Below are 20329 nucleotides of genomic sequence, written 5' to 3'. Positions count from 1 at the left end.
CTATTACTTTGACGCTTTGCAGGCGGACGAACTGGGACTAGCAGGGATCATGGGCAGCTTTCGCCTGTGCAGATCGCGTCGGAGCGATAATTCTATATTAAAAACGGGCGTATTCTTGGTATCATTCGCCTTTTGTCTACTGACCCGCGCCGCGCCATTCCTTTACATTTCGACGCTGGATACGAGTTTTAGGTAGCTCGCCACCCGCTGCCAGCATGACGCCTTTCGTCACACAGCCAGAGTACTGCGGCGATCCGATAGTGTGCCAGGTATGCATCGCATAGATATGGTCGGGTCAAGAGGCGTCTGCTGCGCAGTGGGCCCCCGGCGAACCAACTTGTTTTTCCCTGACGTGAACTGTGAACACTGCAATCTCTCATGGCTGCAATCTCCTCAGTCCTGGTCATGACCTGGATATATTGCAAACCCCCGCTACTTACCGCATCGTTTCAGTCCTGACGTCTTTGTATGATAACCACGACTCAATACTGGTCGACTATCCACGACGACTGGTGGGACAGGTGCTAGTGCCTCAGGGTAACGCTCTCAACCAAAAGAAAAAGTCCATTTTCCGCATTGCACTAGGACATCGGTATGCATATGCCGCAAATGCAGATAGGCGACCGTGCCTGCAGCTACTGCGGCAGAGTCCAACCGCGATGCCTCTGCAGCCCCACGCGCATCTTGTGCTTTGTCCGAGGTTCCGAACACATGAGGATTATCGGGACGGGACATGCCAGACAGACGGCTATGCAGCCCGGCTTACCTGGGGGGCCACGGGCGCTGCAGTCGCGTGTGCATGTATGTAGCGATCATCACTCTGCACCTGCTTCTCGGAACGACGTGCATCAAGTCGGTCAGAATACGACGCGTCGTGTGGGTAGGCGTGTGTATTGTGTGGTGGGAACAGATGCGACAATCAGCGACCACTCCCTTGTTACAGCCTGGCACGTAAAAGTAACCCAGCTTCTGCCAGAACCTCATCATGATCATGGCATCCCGCAAATCCCTCAAATCCACGACCCCCTCTCCTGAACATCCATCCAAGCATGTGCCAAGTGGTAGGATACTTGCTTCTCAAAAGAAGATGCACATGCACAAAAAGTATACATACTAACGACTGCGCACCCGTCTTAGTTCCCAGTCCATCGAGACAAAGCACGGATGTTAGACCCTGAGCAGGGCTAGTTGTACAATTCCCACGTCTCATGTACTTGTAGATCGCGGCGTGTATCGAGTCAAAAAGAATGGCTGTCCATGAGTAGTCTAGTCCACTGTCGCTTTGAGACACGCAAGTACGGGTGTTTTGGATCAGAGCACGCAATCACCTAGGCCTAGCATCGATAGTCACAACTTTAAGTGCTCTGCATCCCACGTTGAACCAATCCATAGTCACAGCTTTGGATGCTTTGCACCCCCACGTTAGACCAGAAGTCACGTCACGTGATTCGCATGTTTCCGAACAGAGGTCCAGTCGGCTTCATCGCCCAACGGTATTCACATAGTCGCTACTGTTCTGATACGTGATCTCCCACACCCAGTGACGTTCTTCTAATGGGTGGCACCAGCAGTGGTGATGCTCTCGTCCTCCTCCTCGAACCAGTCCTCCTGGGGCAGCACAGCGTCGTCCTCGCCCTGAGCACCCTCAACGTCAACTGCCTGTGTCTCGTATGACTTCAGCTCGTTCGCAATGTCGGTCTCCTCGGGAGATGCAGGGGCCTTGGGGACGGTGAACTTCTGGACGTGGCCCTCGGCGTCGGTGGCCTTGACTTCAGGAACCTTGTAGTTCTTGAGCTCGCGGAGGTACAGGTCCTGCACTAGGTCGGCTGAAGTACCAATTGGGTCAGTACTATCCCATATTCGAGCGCTTGGGATGAATCACCTGATCGGACGGCCGAGGGAGTGATGAAAGTGCGGCGAGCGACAAAGGCAGGTTGCTGGCGGGCAACGCGGACGAGCGCCTGGCGCTGTGGCGGGTCAGTACGTGTCCAGATTCCAGCAGCGAGGGGAGCGTACCGAGGCCCTGATGGATTGCGCGATCATTGTGTAGGTGTAGTGACGTGGGGAAGCTGGCAATGGGAGCTACAGTGAAGGTCGATGTTGGGGAAAAACCGTGGACCGCCGCAGCTTGAGCCGCGACCCCAAACGGCTTAGCGCAATGCCAAGACTAGCAATGGCCGCCTGCGGTTCCAACTACAATCTTCCTCCGTCTGGTCTTTCCTCAGTCTCGCAGCCTGTCTCATACCACCACACTCACTCGACCTGCTCCACCCCAGAAGCAGTCTGCAAGTGTCGTTGGTCGACCGCGCGCAATAGCTAGAACTCAATACAATCCGTAGCTGACCCGCAACTGCTCCAACAATGTCGTACGCTCCCGATGGCCGCCTGCTGTCGCCTGGCGAGGTTTATGAAGCCGCGCCCGCGCCCGTGAAAGAAGATGAATGGCAGGAGGACCTGAACGTTGCCATGATCTGCCCGGACTGCAAGGAGAACCCTCCAAACTTAGTTGAAGAGTTCAGCGCCGGCGACACCATCTGCGGTTCTTGCGGTCGCGTACTCGCAGAGAGGACTATAGACACCCGTTCTGAGTGGCGCACCTTTTCCAACGACGGCAAGTACTTGCCTGCTTGTAGGAAATGCAAGTGAGACATATACTAACACTGCGCCCTGTATTTAGATCAAGGAAACGACGATCCTTCGCGTATCGGAGACGCCGCGAACCCGCTGCTACATGGCTCTCAACTCCAGACGGAGATCGGTTTTGGCGACGGCGGCATGCGGGTTCGCGACTTGAGCCGCGCCCATAACAAGAGCAATCACGATAAAGTCAACAAGGCGCTGCAGTCCGCATACGGACAAATCTCTGCGCTTTGTGATTCACAGAACATCAGCCGCCCTACCGCCGAGACAGCCAAGATGCTGTTCAAGATGACCGACGACGCCAAACTATTCAAAGGCAAATCACAAGACGCTATCATCGCCGGGTGCATCTTCATTGCATGCAGGAAGCACGACCAGCAGCGCAGTTTCCGCGAAATCTTTAAGATGACCAACGTCAGCAAGAAGGAAGTTGGCCGTACTTTCAAGGTTCTCGAGGCCTTCATACAAAAGTCTCAGAACAGTGGGCCCTCGGTCGCAGGAAACGGCGCCGTCATCGACACTGTTAACCTTCTCAACCAAAAAGGCGGCACTACAGCCACCAGCGCCGCAAGTCTCATGCCTCGTGCCTGCGCCAAGCTCGCCCTCGGAACACAAGTACAAATGGTCGCAGAAGAGTGCGCGGATCAGGTCGCCCATTACGGAGTTGCAGCTGGACGTTCGCCTCTCTCTATCGCTGGCGCGTGTCTGTACCTCGTCTCCCATCTCATGGGTCAGCCCAAGTCGCCAAAGGAGATTGGTCTCGCAGTCGAAGTCAGCGACGGAACTATTCGCACGGCATACAAGCTCATGAATTTGGAACAAGACAAGCTCATCAAGGAGGAGTGGATCGCAAAGGGTGGTGACCGCTCCAGGATTCCGCAAGCATAGGTTTCTTGCACCTGGAAGACAGGTCGTGATCAGGATCTTCGAGTATTTCTCTAAGTCGTCATTTGCATTTACAGGACGGGACTGGGCATTGCATGGTGTTTATGGTCGGGATTTGTAATTCTCTGCCATTGATAAGGTTTGAAGGTTTCTAGTTTCCTAGCATTACTAGTATGGTTTTCTGCTTCGCCTCAAATTGCTTTGGCAACAACACATGATACCCGGTAGATAGACACACATCGAAAAAATTGAAATGGCGTTGGGGTTGGAAAATGCGTCACCAATTGATGTGAAGTTGACCCCTAAAACTTGAAGTTTGGAAAAACAGTTTCCCCTTCATCCTCAAATGCAGGTATCCAAACATATTGACTTTTGCCTCCACTGCGGGGTTATGAGATCTTGAACCAAACTTTAGACTCCGGTTTGAGGGGCCCTGAGTAGACCCTGTTGACGGCGTATTACCAGCACATAGTCTCAACACAGCAATATATCTTAATCTGCCCACCTCTCTAACCTGGTGGCCTTCGTTACTCGTCTACTTTGAGTCCATGTCGTAGTCACTACTGCCAATGCTTTTCGTATTCCATGTTGGCAGAGGTAAAGGATCTCTTTCTACGAGCGTTTATGTCTGTGCTCAATTACGAGCATACACTGCCAAGTATTCCATATGACACTCAGATAATCATCGTTGGTAGCATGATGCTCGATGCGCCTTCAATCTAACCTCCATGGACATGTCTTCACGATTCCTTGAAGACGTAAACGAATGAACTCAGCAAAGCCACGTCACTCCCAATAAACCCCGAGAAATTTTAAACGAAGAATAACCAGCAAGAGCGGCGTGTCGCTCTTCCTACAAAAAAAATGCCTCCTTCTTGCTTGATAGTCATCAAGCATTCCTCCTGTCTACCACGAAGCTTACTGGGAGTTCCTCCCCAACTCTCCATCTCCATCTCATCACAACCACTCTTCCTACCTAACCACCCATCATGAAGTCCATTCATCTCCTGCTCTTCTCTCTTCTCGGTTTTTTCTCCCTCATCCCTCTCGTCTTCGTCCCCCTTGTCTCAGGCCACAACATGGTAAATTCCTCTTATACTCCATGCACATTCGACATACACTGACCCCGTACTTCCACCTCCACAGGTCAAATTCATCAACCACTGCCCCTACAATATCTTCTTCTGGCAAGTAGGACCCGCATCCACGGACCCCACAAAGCAAATCGACGGCAGTGACAAATATCGTAACATGGTCCCTGGTAACGGCGGCTCCGTCATCCACAACATGCGGGATACAGAGGCGCTGGGTGGAGGATTGAGCCTCAAGATAAGGGATTTGCCTTATTATGCGGTGGCGCCGGCGGGTATCATCCAGGTTGAGTATCATTTGGAGCAGAGCACAGGGGCTATGTGGTACGATCTTAGTGCTGTGGATTGTAATCTTATGGTTGGGCCGGAGGATGCGATGTATTGCCGTAAGTGTTTACATCTCCTTCTGAATTCCTGTATAAAGAGAAGAAAGAAGGAAAGAAAAAACTGACAAGTTGTGCAGCGCTCATCCAAGGCGGTATCCGTCTTTACGTTCCCGAAATTCCTGATGACAATTGTCCACCGGCGAACTGTAACGAAACAGGTTGCTTCAACGCTTATACCAAGGAAGGCGGTTATCCTGGTGAGCCGAGCTGGAAGTGTAGGGCTGGTGCTGATCTCTTCCTCGAGACTTGTAAGTTGATGGCGAGACTGGATGTCGGTGTTGGGGGTTGTTGACGAAATCATTGTAGGTACGGAGAAAGCTGGCGAGAGGACGTTCTACGGAGTAGATCCAAAGGCTCCTGTTCCAGTCCACCAAGGTATTCCTGAACCTGTCGCTCGGCCCCCTGTTTCCCTCACAGAGCTAAATATCTCGCCCAATGGTAAATGTAAGTCTTCCGTCAAACTAGCTTCCCCTTCATCACTCCACTGACCAACCTCCCACAGGCGGTCCTGATGTTGGCTTCACCTGCAGCGGCTCCCAACATGGCGTCTGCTGCAGCGAATACGGTTACTGCGGTAACAGACCCGAATACTGCAGCGCGGGATGTCAACCCATCTTCGGTTACTGCCTCGGAGAAAACGAGGCTCACCCCCAAGTTGCGGCTCCTGCGCCTTTGGTCCTCACCACTGTCACTGCTACGAGCGTCCTCACACAGACTACTACCGCGACGAAGACCGAGACGGTCACACGCGCCGTCCGAGTGGTGACTGTGACTGTTCTGAAGACTGTTGGTACGACTGCTGTGTTTACGCCTCCTCCTGTGTCGATTACATCAGCTGTGTCTACACGGTACTACGGCAAGATGTTTACGGGGTATCCGAGGATGTATGCAGCGGCGTACGTGGATATGTAAAGAGAGGAAACTCCTTCAAACTTGGGTATTCCTGAGGTTCCGTGGAAAGAGAACGGTCTATGGACGACTTGAATGCCAACACCTTCATTATCACCGCTATAGACCCACTTCTTCCACACCAGGAATACAGAGAGTATGAACTCCATGAAGACTCGATGACATGCGACCAAAAATACAGCTCCAATCAGTCATCCGTCGGCCAAACCACTCTCAAGGAGTGGGCATCAGAGACGAGACGGTTACAAGACGGATTGCATTGCTACCATTAATTTACAAGAAGGCCAGTCCTCGGTACGGCTACGTTGGACGCGGGCGAACCCGGCTGGAGATGTTATTGAAGACCGGGTGTTTTCGAAGGTGTTAGGCGCTTTATACCCTGGGACCTATTGGGATTGTTTAGTGAATATGTGTAATAAAAAAACGTCGCCAAAGATCATTGTTTCTTGGGAGCCGTGAGAGATCTGTGACAAATAGAACTATCTTTGTTGTTGCGAAAAAGAGTGAGCGCCTTCAGCCTAGACTGCTGCCTCAGCTCTCGCGCTCGTCACTGGAACTGTACTTTGGTGGGCGGGAAGGTTGTGATGGCTTCTGAGTGCTTCGTTGACCTCTGCACAAACGACTAGAAGCCTACGACATGGTCTCTAGTTCTAAAAGAACTCAGCACTCGAATGACTATCGAGAACGACTGGGTACGGTTTTGTCTATGTTGGTGTTGATGGTGATGTGAGTGGACGATGCACTAGCGCATCGGACCCCTGCTCGCCTAGCTAGCGCACTTTGCAAAATTGCCCACCGACGGCCCTCACGTTCACCCATCGCCAGCTTGACTCCATCCCCGAACGCCTAACCCAGCTCTTCCGTATACCGAACGAACCGACTCCCGTCGAAATTCACAATCGCACAAAATGGACTCTGCTAAGGCCCCCGTCAACCTCGTCAAGGTCACCCGTGTCCTTGGCCGAACCGGTACGCGAAATTTCCGAACTCCCCCACAAGAAGAAGCAGAACAAGGGCGCATACAGGAAACAGAGGATGCAACATGACAGAGAAACGGAAGGCTGACGGATTATATTACAGGCTCCCGTGGTGGTGTCACTCAGTGCCGCGTCGAGTTCATGAACGACCAGACCCGTTCCATCATCCGCAACGTCAAGGGCCCAGGTACGCACCACTCGCTTTGCCTGCCTCCCTCTCTCTTGAACCTTCGCATACTAACATGGAACCCCAATAGTCCGTGAGAACGACATTCTCTGCCTCCTCGAATCCGAGCGTGAGGCCAGGCGTCTGCGATAAGCCCGCAAACAACTCTCGGGGAAAAAGGGAAAGCGGCATTTTCTACATTCGGTTACCGGAGTTCTTTGCGAAAGCTATGGGCATCTATACGGACTTCACGAGGATGGACAATATGATGGCGTAGTGTTTCTTGCTAGCGCTGCGGAAGCGGAGGATGGGGATGAGGATCTGTGGGGAGATACGATTACGACGATATATCAAGAAGTCTGGGTTCTCTCCCTGAATGAATCGAAAATCTACCAACTCCCATTGAGTAGAGGCGTGGACGTGGATGTGATACATGGCGGCGACTTACAGAACTCGGCACGAGTGTTTGGGGTGTCCAATGAGAACTGACTTACTTCTAGGTACGCTTCGTGAGACTCCGACTGGTTTCGAGTCCTTGGGCCGTCAGAGACGTTCGTTGTGTTGCTTGACGTATCATACTTTTCTCATCCTGAATCAACTCATAGCCTCACCAAATGACACGCGATACCATTGGACGAGCTTGATGAATATATCTGTCGGCCCTGCGAACATATACTTATAAGTTGTAGGTCGAATATATCTCCAATCATGATTGTCATACCCATGGCATCCACCCCCCACATTGCGACTTTTACTTACTATACCGACTTCAGCCCTTCCCACCACGCCCTCTGTCCATGTGGTGATCTCGTCCCGCAATCGAAACCGAACACACCCCTATCACATTCTCGAGTGCGTCCTGGATTGGCATTCGTGAACAGCGACTGAATCATTGAATGTCGTGACTACTTACTGACCTGTAGCAGCTTTGTTTCTTAATTATTCCTTCGATGCACCCTGAGCTCGACGATTTTCTATTTTATGCTCAAATACTGGTAGTATATCACATCGTCGTCTGGTAGCACCCCCTCACTCCTGATAGCCGTAATGATGGTAATCGTCATCGCTAGAGTGCAGGGGGTCCGGTATCTCCTCGCGTGCCATTACAATAGCACCGGGATGCTGTGATGCTCTCCTATCCTAACTGTCTGTCCTATGAAGCCATTCACCGGAGTTCTAAGACATATTTATAGTGCAATGGTGGGATTTTCCTGGCTCTACGGTCACCGTTATCAAGAAGTTCCAATTGAGCACTGATCCTCACTCTTGCGCTTTCCCATTTCCTCTGGCTACACGTACAGCAAACACTCACTTTGTTTCCCTGTACTCTTCAACCACCATGATGGAGGACAGCGAGGCCGCAGAAAGTCTACGTGAGATACTGGCAAAGTCCTCTCCGAAGATCCCTGTACAGTTCCCATCGCAGCATTCGAGGAGCATCACGCCTGCAGTATCAGAGCCAGCATCTCCAGTGTTGTGCTCAACCAGACTCAAGCCACTGTCACTAGAATACCCATCCATCGATGTCCCTGGAAGTTCACCAAAGTCAACCCCCCAGCAACACCTCCTCGTACACCCAAATCTATCTTCAGCCCTGCCCTCTTCGGTTATCCCAAGTCCGCTTCAGGGAAGACGCTATCGCGTTCGCGAAGCAACAGTCATGGTGGAAGCCTGTTTAGCTCCCTTTGGGGTCGGAAGTCATGGGATCATGGTGAAGACGATGGAAAGTACGTCACCGGCACGCCAAAGCATGGCCGGTCATTGTCTTCTTCAAGCTCCCCATACTCTATCGTAGGAGGTTCTCCGAAGGTGCTTTCGGGGTTGGCATCAATCTTTCACTCCGGATCACCGTCTAAGATTGCTGATGAAGGTGCACTGATGCGCGCTGGTGGCAATTCACCAGACATACCATCACCACACCCTTTGGCTAAGCAAATGCGGACGATCAGCTGGGTGAATCACCTCGCAACCCGAGCCGCAAAATCACCGTCACCGTCACCGTTATCTGATGTCGACCTCGGAGGAGCGCAAACAACGCACGGTTCCGAAGCCGCACTACTGTTTGTGTCGTCACCGCAAGACGACTCAGACAGCGACCCCAGTAGCTCGACGCTTTCCCTCAATTCGCCTTTCCTTTCCTACCTCAGCCTCGCCGCACAACCTCCTACAACCCAAACTCCAGGTGCCAACCAAGACGCAAAAAACACCATGCCAGCCAGTCTACGCGACATCTCTCCTTTCAAAGACAAACCACTCTGGGAACCCGACGATGAAGAATGGGCAGACCTAAACGCTACCCACATCTCCTCCACCTTCAAAGCCTCCTTCAAAGACCCAGGACAATACAGTCCCCGAAAGACAGCAAACGGCAGCACATTATCCCGCTTGAACAACACCATCGCATCTATCCTCCCATCCTCCCCTGCAAAACTTGCTTCGGAAGTCCGTCTGCGCGAAGAAGAAGAACTAAGAGATAAGTTGGAAGAACTAGGTAACTCATACTACTCCGACCCCGGCGGCGACATCCATGATACGGTCATGTGCTCCGTCTTCCTTTGTGGTTCTCGGGACTTTCACCACAGCCAGAGAATCCGGCGTCCATATGTCATCGACCTTGAGCGGTACTTCAACACACAAGATCCTCTGGTAGAAGCCGCGTATCCACGTCTCGGTGACGCTATTGCTACATTACTCAGCCATACGAGTAGAGCGTGTGTAGAAGATTTTCTAGATCCGCGAGTAGAGGAATTTGTCTACAGGAGGGAGTTGGACAGAAGCACAGCGGGGAGTATTCTCGTTGTACGAAGAAAGGGGAATGCGGTTATCGTGAGTTTCTTTATACACACTCTTCTCCTTCTTCTACTTCTTCGGACATTGATACAATGGAACAGGCTGGCTAACAGACATAACAGGCGGGTTCCTACCGCAACCTAGGCTTCTCCCTCTCCTGGACCCTTTATGTCAAAGCTTCGTTCAGCCCCACAGGCCTCTGGTACGAAACCTATGCCTCACCAGTCGCAGGCTCAAGTCCCGTTGTAAACGGAGTACCAGATTGGGATACTTTTATGCCTATTAATACCCCCTTTCGGTTCCCTTCCCCCTCCCTCCCTATGTTACCATCTTCCGTGTCTTTGTTCCAACCTACCATTCTGCCGGATATCTCGCCCCGCAAAATTGTCCTAACGACACCACATCCGTCAACGAAGGAGATGAAAGAGGCGAGTAAGGCAGAAGAAGAAGAAGAGGTAGAAAACAACAATATCAGCCCCACAGACGAGAAATTTGTACTGTATCAGAGCAGGGCGCTGGCAAGGTACTTGCTAAGAGATGTCTAGGTTAGGTTTGAGAGGCGGTATGAATGTAAGGCTACGTGGGAGGTTGATGCAATGGTGAGGAGTGTTAGGTTGAAGAGGGCGGTTGTGGGGTTTGCTGAGGATGATGGTGATGATGATCAGTAGGCCTCTCTGAATGTTCTCTGCGGATATATGCCCCATCTTACCCTTTGCCTGCAAGCGAAATGACGACATGAGATGGGGCGAGATGAGACGATACAAGAACGAGATTGGTAACGTCAACAAGATAATGGGTATTCAAACAACATTACAAAAAAGTATATCCAAGACAACCACGCTATGCAACCTTAACATTCCAGATGACACCAAAAAACCCTGCCTTTAAGCTTACTCCGAGTCACTGTCAATAATAAAGCCAGCCCTCGTGTTACGCGCCGCTGCCGGTCTACGCGCTACCGGTACATCATCTTCATCATCGTCATCCGAATCCGCGTCTGCCATTGCCGCATCTGTGCTTTTCGTTACATTACTTGTTGATGGTTTCCTAGGAGTATCCGTGTCACTAAGTGCCGTCGTAGCACCAGCGTTCTGCGACGAAAGCGGAGTATCTGTATTTTCATCGCCGTCTTCGTCTTCCTCCTCATTGTCATCAGTCAGGATATTACCAGCAACAGCTTCAGAGGTCGCTCGACTGCTCTCCGCATCCTCCATGTCGTCGTCACTATCGTCGAATAACGCTTTTCGTTTTGGTGGGCTCTTCCTCCTCTTACTCTTCTTCGCCGGTGCATCAGCTTTCCTCTTCTTGGAAACAATAGGCTCTACCGTCCCGAGCACAAGGGACTTCTTGAAGACTTTCAGGTTCTCCTCGCGGATGGCTTGTTCTCGCGCGAAGAAAGCGGCGTCCTTTTCTGCGTCCCAGTCCTCGTCGTCGGAGTCATGCACATACATGGTACTCAATGCCTTAGCTTGTTTTTCGATTTCCTTCTGGCGACGCGCCTCAGCTCTGCGGTCCTTCTCTTCGTCATCAAGCTCGACCGGGGTTTTCTGTCGGCGCCGTCGCTTCAATGTCTTGCGAGGGGCGTCTGCATCTCTTGTGGTGGGACCACCCTTGGCATACTCTCCATGATCCTCTTCTGAATCGCGGTCTATGCCATGATCTACGCCATCGGAATCGTCGTCAAATTCGGCCCGGCGAGTAGAGCGTCGAGCTGCTGCTGCCTTGCTACGAAGCAGGTCCTCTGGTGCTTTGCCATCCTCGTATGTGGGCGGGTCGAACTCGAACTTGCGAATGAGATCGATAGCTTCTTGCAATTGTGTTGATGTGAGAGATGAGGGAATGATCCATGCAGCATCTGGATCGTGATGTTCTCCTAGTCTCTCGAATCCGACCAGATTCATGAGCAATCGTAGTTTGTTGTCCTTGAACATAGCTATGCGGCGCTCTTCAGTATCGTGCTTGATGACTGGACTTGGTTAGCAGGATGTCTTCTGGCGATGAAATCATACATACAAATTGACGGCGGCTTCGACGTCTCATCCTCTGGATCTTCAGCCGCTGCATCGCCCTCAGCGCCTGTTACCAAAGCCTTTTGTGCTTCGGCTGCCTCTTCCCACGCCTTGCGCTCTTCAGTTGCTGATGCAAGGACATCTCTTACCCAGCGGAGAGCATCCGACTTTGACTGGTTAACAAGTACACCAACAGCGACACCGATCTGATCAGGCAGCTCCATGCCAGGTTTAACTTCCAGCTCCGCCGGCGCTCGTGGTGCTCGAGTATGTATTTCGCGATCATATCCGTGTTCAAGGAAGAAGATGGTTGCGGGGATCTTGCTGAACAGCATCTCAACTACCAGCTCGGGCCTGTCCTGTACTCTCTTGACAACCTGCCTGAAAAAGTGTTTGACAAAGTCATCCCACTCTCTGTAAGTAGGAGACTCAGGGTCAAGGCCGCCTGGACCTTTCATCATCTTGTTGAACAGCTGCAGAATGTCCACCCGGCACAGGAGAACACCAAGCTCCATCTTGAAAGCGACACGGTGGAAGAAGCGATGCGCACGCTTGAGCTGTTCTGTATCAAGATCGCTGAAGTACTTGGCAAAGGCCACGAAAGTATTCACGCTGCTTTGGTTGACAAACTTTGCCGAGAACCTTGTGAAATCGAACTTGCGTTCCGAAACCGTCTTTTGCGCTTGTTGAAGGTCTTCGGTTTCCGAAACATTACCCTCTTCTTCTTCCCCATCTTCGCCCTGCTTCTCCGCTTTCTTCTTCTTGATCTTCCGGGCTCGTCGCTTTGAGCGGATTTGCATGTCAACGTTCTGCTTTGCATAACGCTCAAGCATCCGCAAAAAGACGTGGGAAAGCTCTGTGACTGCGTCGAGATAACCAAAACCTTGATCCTTGTATGACCTCAGGATCATGACTATCCTGTCGTGTGTGGACTCTTCGTAGAAGATACGGTTCTGGATGTTCTCAGCAATCTCTTGATCCTCTTCAAGTGCCGATTCAGACATTTCGTGCACAGTAAGCAAGATCTGTGTGAAGCATTTCAGCCCGGCGTTTAGGTCTCGCCATGCCTTCTCATCCTGACTCTTCTGCATAAAGCGGTTGAGCAGAATGAAGGTCTCCTGGTTCATGACTTCGGCTACTAGTCCGTAGCTTTCATCCTCGGCAGATAGAACCTCAGGGCTCTTCGGATCTGCGGCCCTCTCCTTCATTGTCCGCCGCCGTGCGCACTCTGCTCGCAGGAACCACGAGATGAGATAGAAGAACTGTCTAGAATGCCGTGTTTCCACACGTTCAGTCTCTCGCTCAATAGCTTTCCGAAGGTGCAGAAATAGAGGGTTGAAAGACGAGTCGAGGAACTCTTCAACGAAGGCTTTGATATGCTTCCGCGCGGAGGAGTTTAGCGATACTGGCAAATCAAACTCCTCTTTCTCTTCACTGCCATCCTGCTTGCGCCTGCCTTGTCGAGGTTTATTCCACTTCTTCGTATCGTCCATCTTTTGCATGCTAGCTTGCGCCTTTCCTAGCACATCCTGCCCAGATATAGTCGTGACCTTCTCGTCGTCCCGCTTCATCCATATCATTGTTCCAAATCGGTTGTGCCGGGTTGGTGCGTGGCGAGCGTAGCCTGCGAGCATGGCCTTCTCCTTTTGCATCAAGTCCTTCAGCTCATCTGTGTTTTTGGCACTGAGCTTCTTGTCTTCCATGAAGAGTTTCTCGGCATCGATACCCTTGAGTAGGAAGAACAGGATTTCGAGGATAATGACATCTTGGGTGACAAAGTCCTCTCCGATGCTGGACGCAATACTTAGAATGACCTGGAATATGTCCTGTTCTTGGAAGGTATCAATCGTTGCAGATCGAGAGACTTCGGCTTCGTCGGCATCCATGTGTGCATCGTTCGGTGGTGCAAGCATGGCAATGTTGCGTATGAAGTACAAGGCGATTCGGATGATGCCCTCATCTCGCGGTGTTCGTTCTCGGAGGGGTACTGCCATTGAAGGTAACGCAGTCTTGACGGCAGTCTGGAGGGTTCTATCTCGATCGAATTGCAGAATAGCACGCTTGTATCCGATCTGAGCGAGCCCGATGTAGGGCCCATGCCGGTGGTGGTTTACGGTCGCTTCGGTTGGGTCGATTTCGTTGGGCCATGTCAAAGGAACGAGAAGCTCCACTGCACTTGTCAGTACAGATTCCATCCCTAGGGGGTACGTGCATACATGTTGCAACTGCAATCTTGTGTTTCCATGCGCTTTCTACTACAGTCGGTGATATTTTGGCAAGTATCTCTAATAGGTCGCCCTTTACGAGATTTGCTTCGGCCATGCATCGTGAGACATCGCGTCGATTGTACTGCCCGTCGGCGAATTTCAACCATTTCCGTAGGTCCTTGAGACATAGTAGGGCGTCGTGTCCGAGTGCATACGTGCCATCGTCGCCAATACCACCCAGCTGTGTACATGTCAGTAACAATTCTGTTGGTAGAGAGGTATGCGTACAGCAGAAATTAGACTAGAGACATGGGCGCGAACTTCTGGATTCACAGTATCCTGCGCCCAATCGTCCAGTGTTGTCTGAGGCATTGTCGTGGTTGATGCTCAAACTGCCCACCCGTGTCGCGATTACCCAAAAGACGCGTCGACGCGTAAAGTGCCACATGCGGGACAAACCGCTCAAATCCGCCAAGACAAGGCTGATCCTCGCGCCTTCCCGCCGCCAGTCAACGTCATGCCTCGGTTAGGCCGCGGCGGTTCCCATCGGCCTGGGGGACGTTGTTTCTCATCACATGTTGTGCGGACAACCTCCACAATTTCCTTGCAATCCCTCCAGAAATACTTACGATGTTTTCCGTAGCCTCAAAACAGGTCGCACGATGCGCATTGAAACAGCAATGCCGTGCCTTCAGCTCAACCCCCACTGTTGGAGCTGCTGCTGAGGTCAAGAAGTTGGGTGTTATTGGAGCAGGCCAAATGGTGTGCAACGACCGACCCGATTATACAAGCAAGCCCTCAACACTAACTTCTTCAGGGCCTTGGAATAGCTCTCGTAGCAGCACAAAAAGCCTCAGTACAAGTCCGGTTAATTGACAACTCCCAAGCATCAATCGACAAAGGCCTAAAGTTTGCGGACAAGCTTCTCGAAAAAGATGTCGGAAAGGGCAGAATCTCGAAAGATGACGCCACCGCAGCAAGAGAGCGATTGACGTCCAGCACATCACTCAACGATCTGTCAGACGTCGATTTCGTAATCGAGGCGGTACCGGAGATTCCAGACCTCAAGCATAAGATCTTCTCGCAACTCGCACAAATCTGCCCATCACACGCTATCCTAGCCACTAACACGTCTTCTATCTCGATTACCAAGATCGCGGCGAGTACTACCACAGACCCGACAGATCTCTCGGCCTCGTCACGCGTCATTAGCACACACTTCATGAACCCGGTCCCCATCCAAAAAGGCGTAGAGATCATCACCGGCCTCCAAACCTCGCAAGCCACCGTCGAGACCGCAATCGCCTTCTGCGAGAAGATGGGAAAGATCGCTTCCAAGTCTGCCGACAGCCCTGGTTTCCTCGCAAACCGCATTCTCATGCCGTACATCAACGAGGCCGTTATCTGCTTGGAGACAGGCGTAGGCGCGAAGGAAGACATTGACAGTATCATGAAGAATGGCACGAACGTACCCATGGGACCGCTGCAGTTGGCAGATTTCATCGGTATCGATACATGTCTGGCGATCATGCAGGTCCTGTATCATGATACCGGTGACTCCAAGTACCGACCTGCGGTGCTATTGAAGAAGATGGTAGATGCAGGATGGTTGGGAAAGAAGAGTGGAAAGGGATTCTATGATTATTAGGAAAATAACAACCCAGACATTATTGTTCATGACTGACAGCTCACTTCGCAAAGGCACGCCTTCAAGGTCCTCGCACTAACGACCCTGACAAACAGTAGCGCAGATCATATAGCCTGGACGTCTTCACCGAAAATCCCATAACATTTCGCAGCCCCGATAGCACACCCAGGAGGCTTACTACATTTCACTAGCTAGAACTAACACCAATAATCTATTTAGCTACATTGTTTGCTTTGACCTTGAGCACAATCTTCTCAAGATCTTCATAGGCCTGGAACTGATCTTTCATAGCGACCAACTCCATCCACATCCCAGGCACTCATAACAAACCTCCCATGCAAAAAGGCGGCTTGCTCACTCGCCAACCACACCACGAAGCCAGCTGGCAAGCTTACATCATCCCACGCGTGCCGTTTGTGGCGACTTTGAGGATGGTTTTACCGGTCGTTTTGAAGGTATCGGCGTTTTTCAGGAACGCGCAGACGACGTTGTTGGGCAGACCAAGGTCGAAGCGTGAGGAGAATATGGGGACGCCGTGTGGGGGCTCGCCTGGTGAGTCGACCCTGAAGATTTCGGTGGCGGTAAAGTGGAACCAGTTTAGTTTGATGACTGTGGTGAGCGCCATTGTGTAGTAGTGTGGTGTTGTAGTTTTGGAAATGCATTTCCCACAACAGGTCCCGGAGTTGTTCGCCGTGTCTTGACTCATCGCTTCCCGAGCAGATTTGGCGAGTCGACCAGCTTTTGCCAAACACACTACATATCACTGGTTGAACATGTCAAACTAGAGAATCATACGGGCAGTACCATAGTTGGGCTTATCAGACTCCATTTTTTTCTACCTAACACCAAAACACACAAACCACCCCTCAAGCGTCATTTGCAATACGTCTCTAACAAGAAGATCTTGAGCCCTTCGCCGCATTCTGACCCATCTCTCCTTATCCCTCTTCATCCAGATTTAGCGAATCGGCTAGTCTTAGTCTTCCTCCACTCTGGCAAGTCGTTGGGTACGCCCAATTTCTCGTTCGCAAGGTCGTCCTTCTCAAGGGCTGATACCAGCATCGCCTCGCGTCCCCGGTCTATGCGGCCCTTTTCTCGTGAGGAGAAGGCTTCCCATGCTAGTCTCTTGGCGTAATCGCTGTTCGTGATCTTCTTGTTATCCTCTAGGAGTCGTGCACGGTTCCTCGCCTCGTCGCGCTCGGCTTGTGTTCTATATCTCGGTCTCTTGGTGTTCGTAGTTGAGAGATACGGGAAGACTCTGAGTAACTTGTCGACCCGAGCAGATTTGTTGATATGAGGTTTGATGAAACCCGACTCTGATAGCACCGAAGTCTCATTTGTGGTGTAATGCTTCATGTGCTTAATGTCGGACGCTACTTTCATCTGCCTTTTCCTCGGAAATGGCCTTTTGAGTTTGGGCTCGCATTTCTCTGGGGCTGCTTCTCGCAACTTGAGCTTCTCAGACTCTTCGTTAGAGACCACTTGCTGCGGTATGTCGAGCCTGAGATGCATAGTACGCACGGTTGAGACCGGCGGTGTTTCGGGCGGCGTGAGCAAGCTCACGTGGTCGCCGCCGGTACTCATATGAGTGTTGGTTCTTGCGCCTACTGGCGATAGACATGGCTTTTTGCCTGTTGTGAAGATGTTCAAACGCATGCTTATGGGTTCTGCTTCCGTTTCTTCGGAAATGCGTTTGAGTGAGTTTGCCGTCGTCATAGTTGAGCTGACGGTATGTGTTTCGTCTGCGCACAAGGCGTTTAGACGTTGGTTTAAGCGCTTCATGGCTGCGTCTGCGCACAAAGCGTTCAGACTTTGCTTTGATTGAGTGGACATCGTTATAGCTTTGCTGATGTCGTAATTTTGGTATTTTGGCGAGTTGTTCAGTATTTGCTTTGAGAACTTGGTAATCGCTGTTTGTAGAGAAGATGTGATGAGACTGGGAGGAGTATCCTTTGAGAAGGGTATATATGCGAGTATGGAATCGCAGTAGTCCAAGTCTGGTAAAGCGCAGTGTTCATGATGGCGGATTGTATTACTGGAGTACCAAAGTGTAGCGGCTCCGGCATTTGCAGTCAGTGCCGGTTTCCTTATCATCCGTGAGGCGCCGCGGGTGAGGTTAGCGGGTGAGGTAAGACCCCCTAAACCACCCGCAACTGCTCTAGTATAGCTTGTCTACATCCAATTAACAGAGCTCATATACTAACCTTTTTTTTTCGCTTACCTTTGATGGTAAGTCGCACTGTTGCAGCATATTGTGAAGAGGTGGCTAAGACTTTTCCACATCAAGAAGAAGCCTGGTGGTACTCGCTGTCTCTCACACCGACAACTCAAGACCCTATATGCGGCGAATACCTTTAGCATCAGGTCTCCGCTACATCTCGATGGCTTGAAATACTACCGTGAGTAGGTGCCCTGGAGTTATATATTGTGATTCAATATTTTAGTCGCTCAGGGCCTGCGTCCTTATTATGCTCCTGGCAACTGCATGGTGATCGCAGGACGTGCTCTTTGACTCACATTTGGGTGCAACGACACCTTGCTTGAATCCACTCCAACCACTGGTACTGGCATGACGCATGGTAGACAAGCCACTCACAACTTCCGCAATCTATACCATACCCATACGAGAAGATACTCTCGAATGAGAGATGTTGCAAATACAAGGAGCTTGCCGCATGCAGATAGAAGACTCCTTCATACTTATTCCTCCTCACTCTCATCCTCGTCACTCACCTTCTTGCAGCCACAAGGCCAAAGGTGAGCGACGGCATATCCGGGTACTTGTCTCCGAATTCGGCATACCACCGCTGCCATTGGTCCCAAGCATACTTCGTCTCGGAGTCAACTGATACCCCTTTAACCAAATGCGGATAATAAGGAAACTGCTCATAGAGCATAGAATGGAAGGCTTTGAACTCGTCCCACTTGAGCTGGTCTCTCGGTTGGATCTGATGGCCTAGGCCCGTGCGTTGGTCCTCGTCGGCTTGGAAGTCGCCGCGGCGGCCGTGTACTCCTTTCTTCAGGTACGGGACGGAAGGTGACTCAGGAGGATCGGTAGCATCACGTGGAACTGAGTAGGTAATTAGTAAGATGTACTGTAGGCAACAAACGAAGAGAATTTCCGATAGAGGGTACGTCTTGACTACTCGGGTAGCCATGATACACTATACAGCATTTGAAAGCAAATTGGAGTACACCAGGAGTGCACAAAAGAATGCTACAACTTACTGGTAGTCTCAAAGAGGTATGTCACGACCCTACGGAAAGTCTGGCGAGAGGTAGCGGTAAGCACGCGATCCTCACCATGACCTCGAACAACCAGCGAAGAGCGGTCGGGATCAGAAGGATGCATTCCAGTGCTGCGGAAGAATGCGTTTTGGTGATTTACATCGTGATCTCTGTCGCTATATACGGCTGTTTGCTCGCCCGTTTGCGGAGGCGTTGGTATAACGTCGTCAACTGACTTGTCTATAGAAGCAACCTTAGCCGAATGTCCAGTACTTGTAGCAATCGAGTTTTCTGGTAGGTCAGACTTCTGGAGCTTCGTCAGTGGTTGACCGTCCGGTGGCCTACCAGGCGCGCTTCTCTTCCGATCACTAGGCTGATCGCATGTACCATTATTTCTGGCAACAATCCGCGACTCTTCTTCTTGGTCGTTGGAGGTGGAACTCGTAGCGGTATTCTTCTTGGTCTTTGTCCCGGAAGATGTCAGGGCAGCGGGCGTTGAGAAGGAAGCGGCCTCCTCAATTGACTCAGCTTCTTCCTCGTCATCAACTGCAACTAAGATTGTGAGTATACTTGCGCGCAGTTAAGGCGGTAGGCATGAACTTACTAGCCAAAGTCGACTTTGGGTTGCGTCCAAGAGCAAGTGTTTCCTTCTCTTCGATCCAGTTCGCAAGCCTTGACTTTGATAGTCCCTTGTTCTTTAGCTCTTGCCTCCTGTCTGCGCCTGCGTACTGCTCCACGATGTCAAGTAGCTGGTCTATGTTGTTCTTGAGCAAAGTCTTAGACAAGCGAGCGTACTGCCTCTTCCTGTTGCCTAGGCCGTCTTGGTTATAAAGAGGAATCTTCAAGCCGTTCGCCTCGTAAAACCTAGATTCGGAAGCCTGCACCGGAGTGGGAGGAGTCGTCGATGTCGCGCTTCCAGTAGCCCTTGTCTTCACTCTTGTCGTTGGTACACTGTTGGGCTTCTTCGGCTTTGGGGGACTGCCTGTGCGGGCTTGAGCCGCCTTTTGTTTACCCCTGCCTTTGCCCTTGCCTTGTGAGGCCAAAGCCATCGCACACGCGACTTCGTCGGTGTCGACGATGTTAGTTCGACCCATATTGTCGCTGAATTCGACGGAAACTGGAATTTCTGTAAAGGTGCGGAAATTTGGAGATACAATGAGAGAATGAGAAAAATTGATACTGACTGAGAGGCGAAAACTTCTGTTTGTCTCGGACCTTGTTCACAATGAGGTGAAAACGCGAATGTATCGCAGCAAAGTTGAAGCCCCGCACAAGAGACTCCTTTACCTTCGAATTGACCAAATACCACATATTCATGTCGACTACGCAGACTGCCCTTGACCACATCAGTGGGGAATTGTTTGTCTGGCGAAACCGCAGTACAACAAGCAGC

General features: G+C 51.2%; 8 protein-coding genes across 8 annotated transcripts; 4 read left to right on the top strand and 4 right to left on the bottom strand.

The window, feature by feature from the left end:
• Positions 1 to 1551: 1551 nt before the first annotated feature.
• ALTATR162_LOCUS2704 (uncharacterized protein) lies at positions 1552 to 2043 on the bottom strand (the record flags this gene model as incomplete). Its single annotated transcript, XM_043310310.1, has 3 exons — positions 1552 to 1826; positions 1883 to 1967; positions 2017 to 2043. The coding sequence occupies 3 exons, from the start codon at positions 2041 to 2043 to the stop codon at positions 1552 to 1554; spliced, it is 387 nt and encodes a 128-aa protein (XP_043166245.1).
• A 318-nt stretch (positions 2044 to 2361) lies between these two features.
• Positions 2362 to 3528, top strand: ALTATR162_LOCUS2703 (uncharacterized protein; the record flags this gene model as incomplete). Its single annotated transcript, XM_043310309.1, has 2 exons — positions 2362 to 2629; positions 2678 to 3528. The coding sequence occupies 2 exons, from the start codon at positions 2362 to 2364 to the stop codon at positions 3526 to 3528; spliced, it is 1119 nt and encodes a 372-aa protein (XP_043166244.1).
• A 986-nt stretch (positions 3529 to 4514) lies between these two features.
• On the top strand, positions 4515 to 5914 carry ALTATR162_LOCUS2702 (uncharacterized protein; the record flags this gene model as incomplete). The annotated part of the gene is made up of 5 exons (XM_043310308.1): positions 4515 to 4607; positions 4672 to 5002; positions 5080 to 5250; positions 5309 to 5446; positions 5505 to 5914. 5 exons carry the CDS (start codon positions 4515 to 4517, stop codon positions 5912 to 5914), a joined length of 1143 nt encoding a protein of 380 aa, XP_043166243.1.
• A 905-nt stretch (positions 5915 to 6819) lies between these two features.
• On the top strand, positions 6820 to 10389 carry ALTATR162_LOCUS2701 (uncharacterized protein; the record flags this gene model as incomplete). The annotated part of the gene is made up of 5 exons (XM_043310307.1): positions 6820 to 6880; positions 6992 to 7075; positions 8248 to 8427; positions 8469 to 9880; positions 9967 to 10389. The coding sequence occupies 5 exons, from the start codon at positions 6820 to 6822 to the stop codon at positions 10387 to 10389; spliced, it is 2160 nt and encodes a 719-aa protein (XP_043166242.1).
• A 345-nt stretch (positions 10390 to 10734) lies between these two features.
• ALTATR162_LOCUS2700 (uncharacterized protein) lies at positions 10735 to 14432 on the bottom strand (the record flags this gene model as incomplete). The annotated part of the gene is made up of 4 exons (XM_043310306.1): positions 10735 to 11810; positions 11858 to 14023; positions 14070 to 14301; positions 14349 to 14432. 4 exons carry the CDS (start codon positions 14430 to 14432, stop codon positions 10735 to 10737), a joined length of 3558 nt encoding a protein of 1185 aa, XP_043166241.1.
• A 258-nt stretch (positions 14433 to 14690) lies between these two features.
• On the top strand, positions 14691 to 15708 carry ALTATR162_LOCUS2699 (uncharacterized protein; the record flags this gene model as incomplete). The annotated part of the gene is made up of 2 exons (XM_043310305.1): positions 14691 to 14822; positions 14878 to 15708. The coding sequence occupies 2 exons, from the start codon at positions 14691 to 14693 to the stop codon at positions 15706 to 15708; spliced, it is 963 nt and encodes a 320-aa protein (XP_043166240.1).
• Positions 15709 to 16099: 391 nt separating this feature from the next.
• ALTATR162_LOCUS2698 (uncharacterized protein) lies at positions 16100 to 16333 on the bottom strand (the record flags this gene model as incomplete). The annotated part of the gene is made up of 1 exon (XM_043310304.1): positions 16100 to 16333. One exon carries the CDS (start codon positions 16331 to 16333, stop codon positions 16100 to 16102), a length of 234 nt encoding a protein of 77 aa, XP_043166239.1.
• Positions 16334 to 16656: 323 nt separating this feature from the next.
• Positions 16657 to 20030, bottom strand: ALTATR162_LOCUS2697 (uncharacterized protein; the record flags this gene model as incomplete). Its single annotated transcript, XM_043310303.1, has 4 exons — positions 16657 to 17866; positions 18442 to 18778; positions 18937 to 19488; positions 19541 to 20030. 4 exons carry the CDS (start codon positions 20028 to 20030, stop codon positions 16657 to 16659), a joined length of 2589 nt encoding a protein of 862 aa, XP_043166238.1.
• Between the last annotated feature and the right edge of the window lie 299 nt (positions 20031 to 20329).

Source organism: Alternaria atra (assembly GCF_907166805.1).
Source record: "Alternaria atra isolate CS162 genome assembly, contig: 21, whole genome shotgun sequence".
Taxonomy (NCBI): domain Eukaryota; kingdom Fungi; phylum Ascomycota; class Dothideomycetes; order Pleosporales; family Pleosporaceae; genus Alternaria; species Alternaria atra.
Note: the sequence above shows the minus strand (reverse complement) of the source record. Positions and strands in the feature narration are given on the sequence as shown.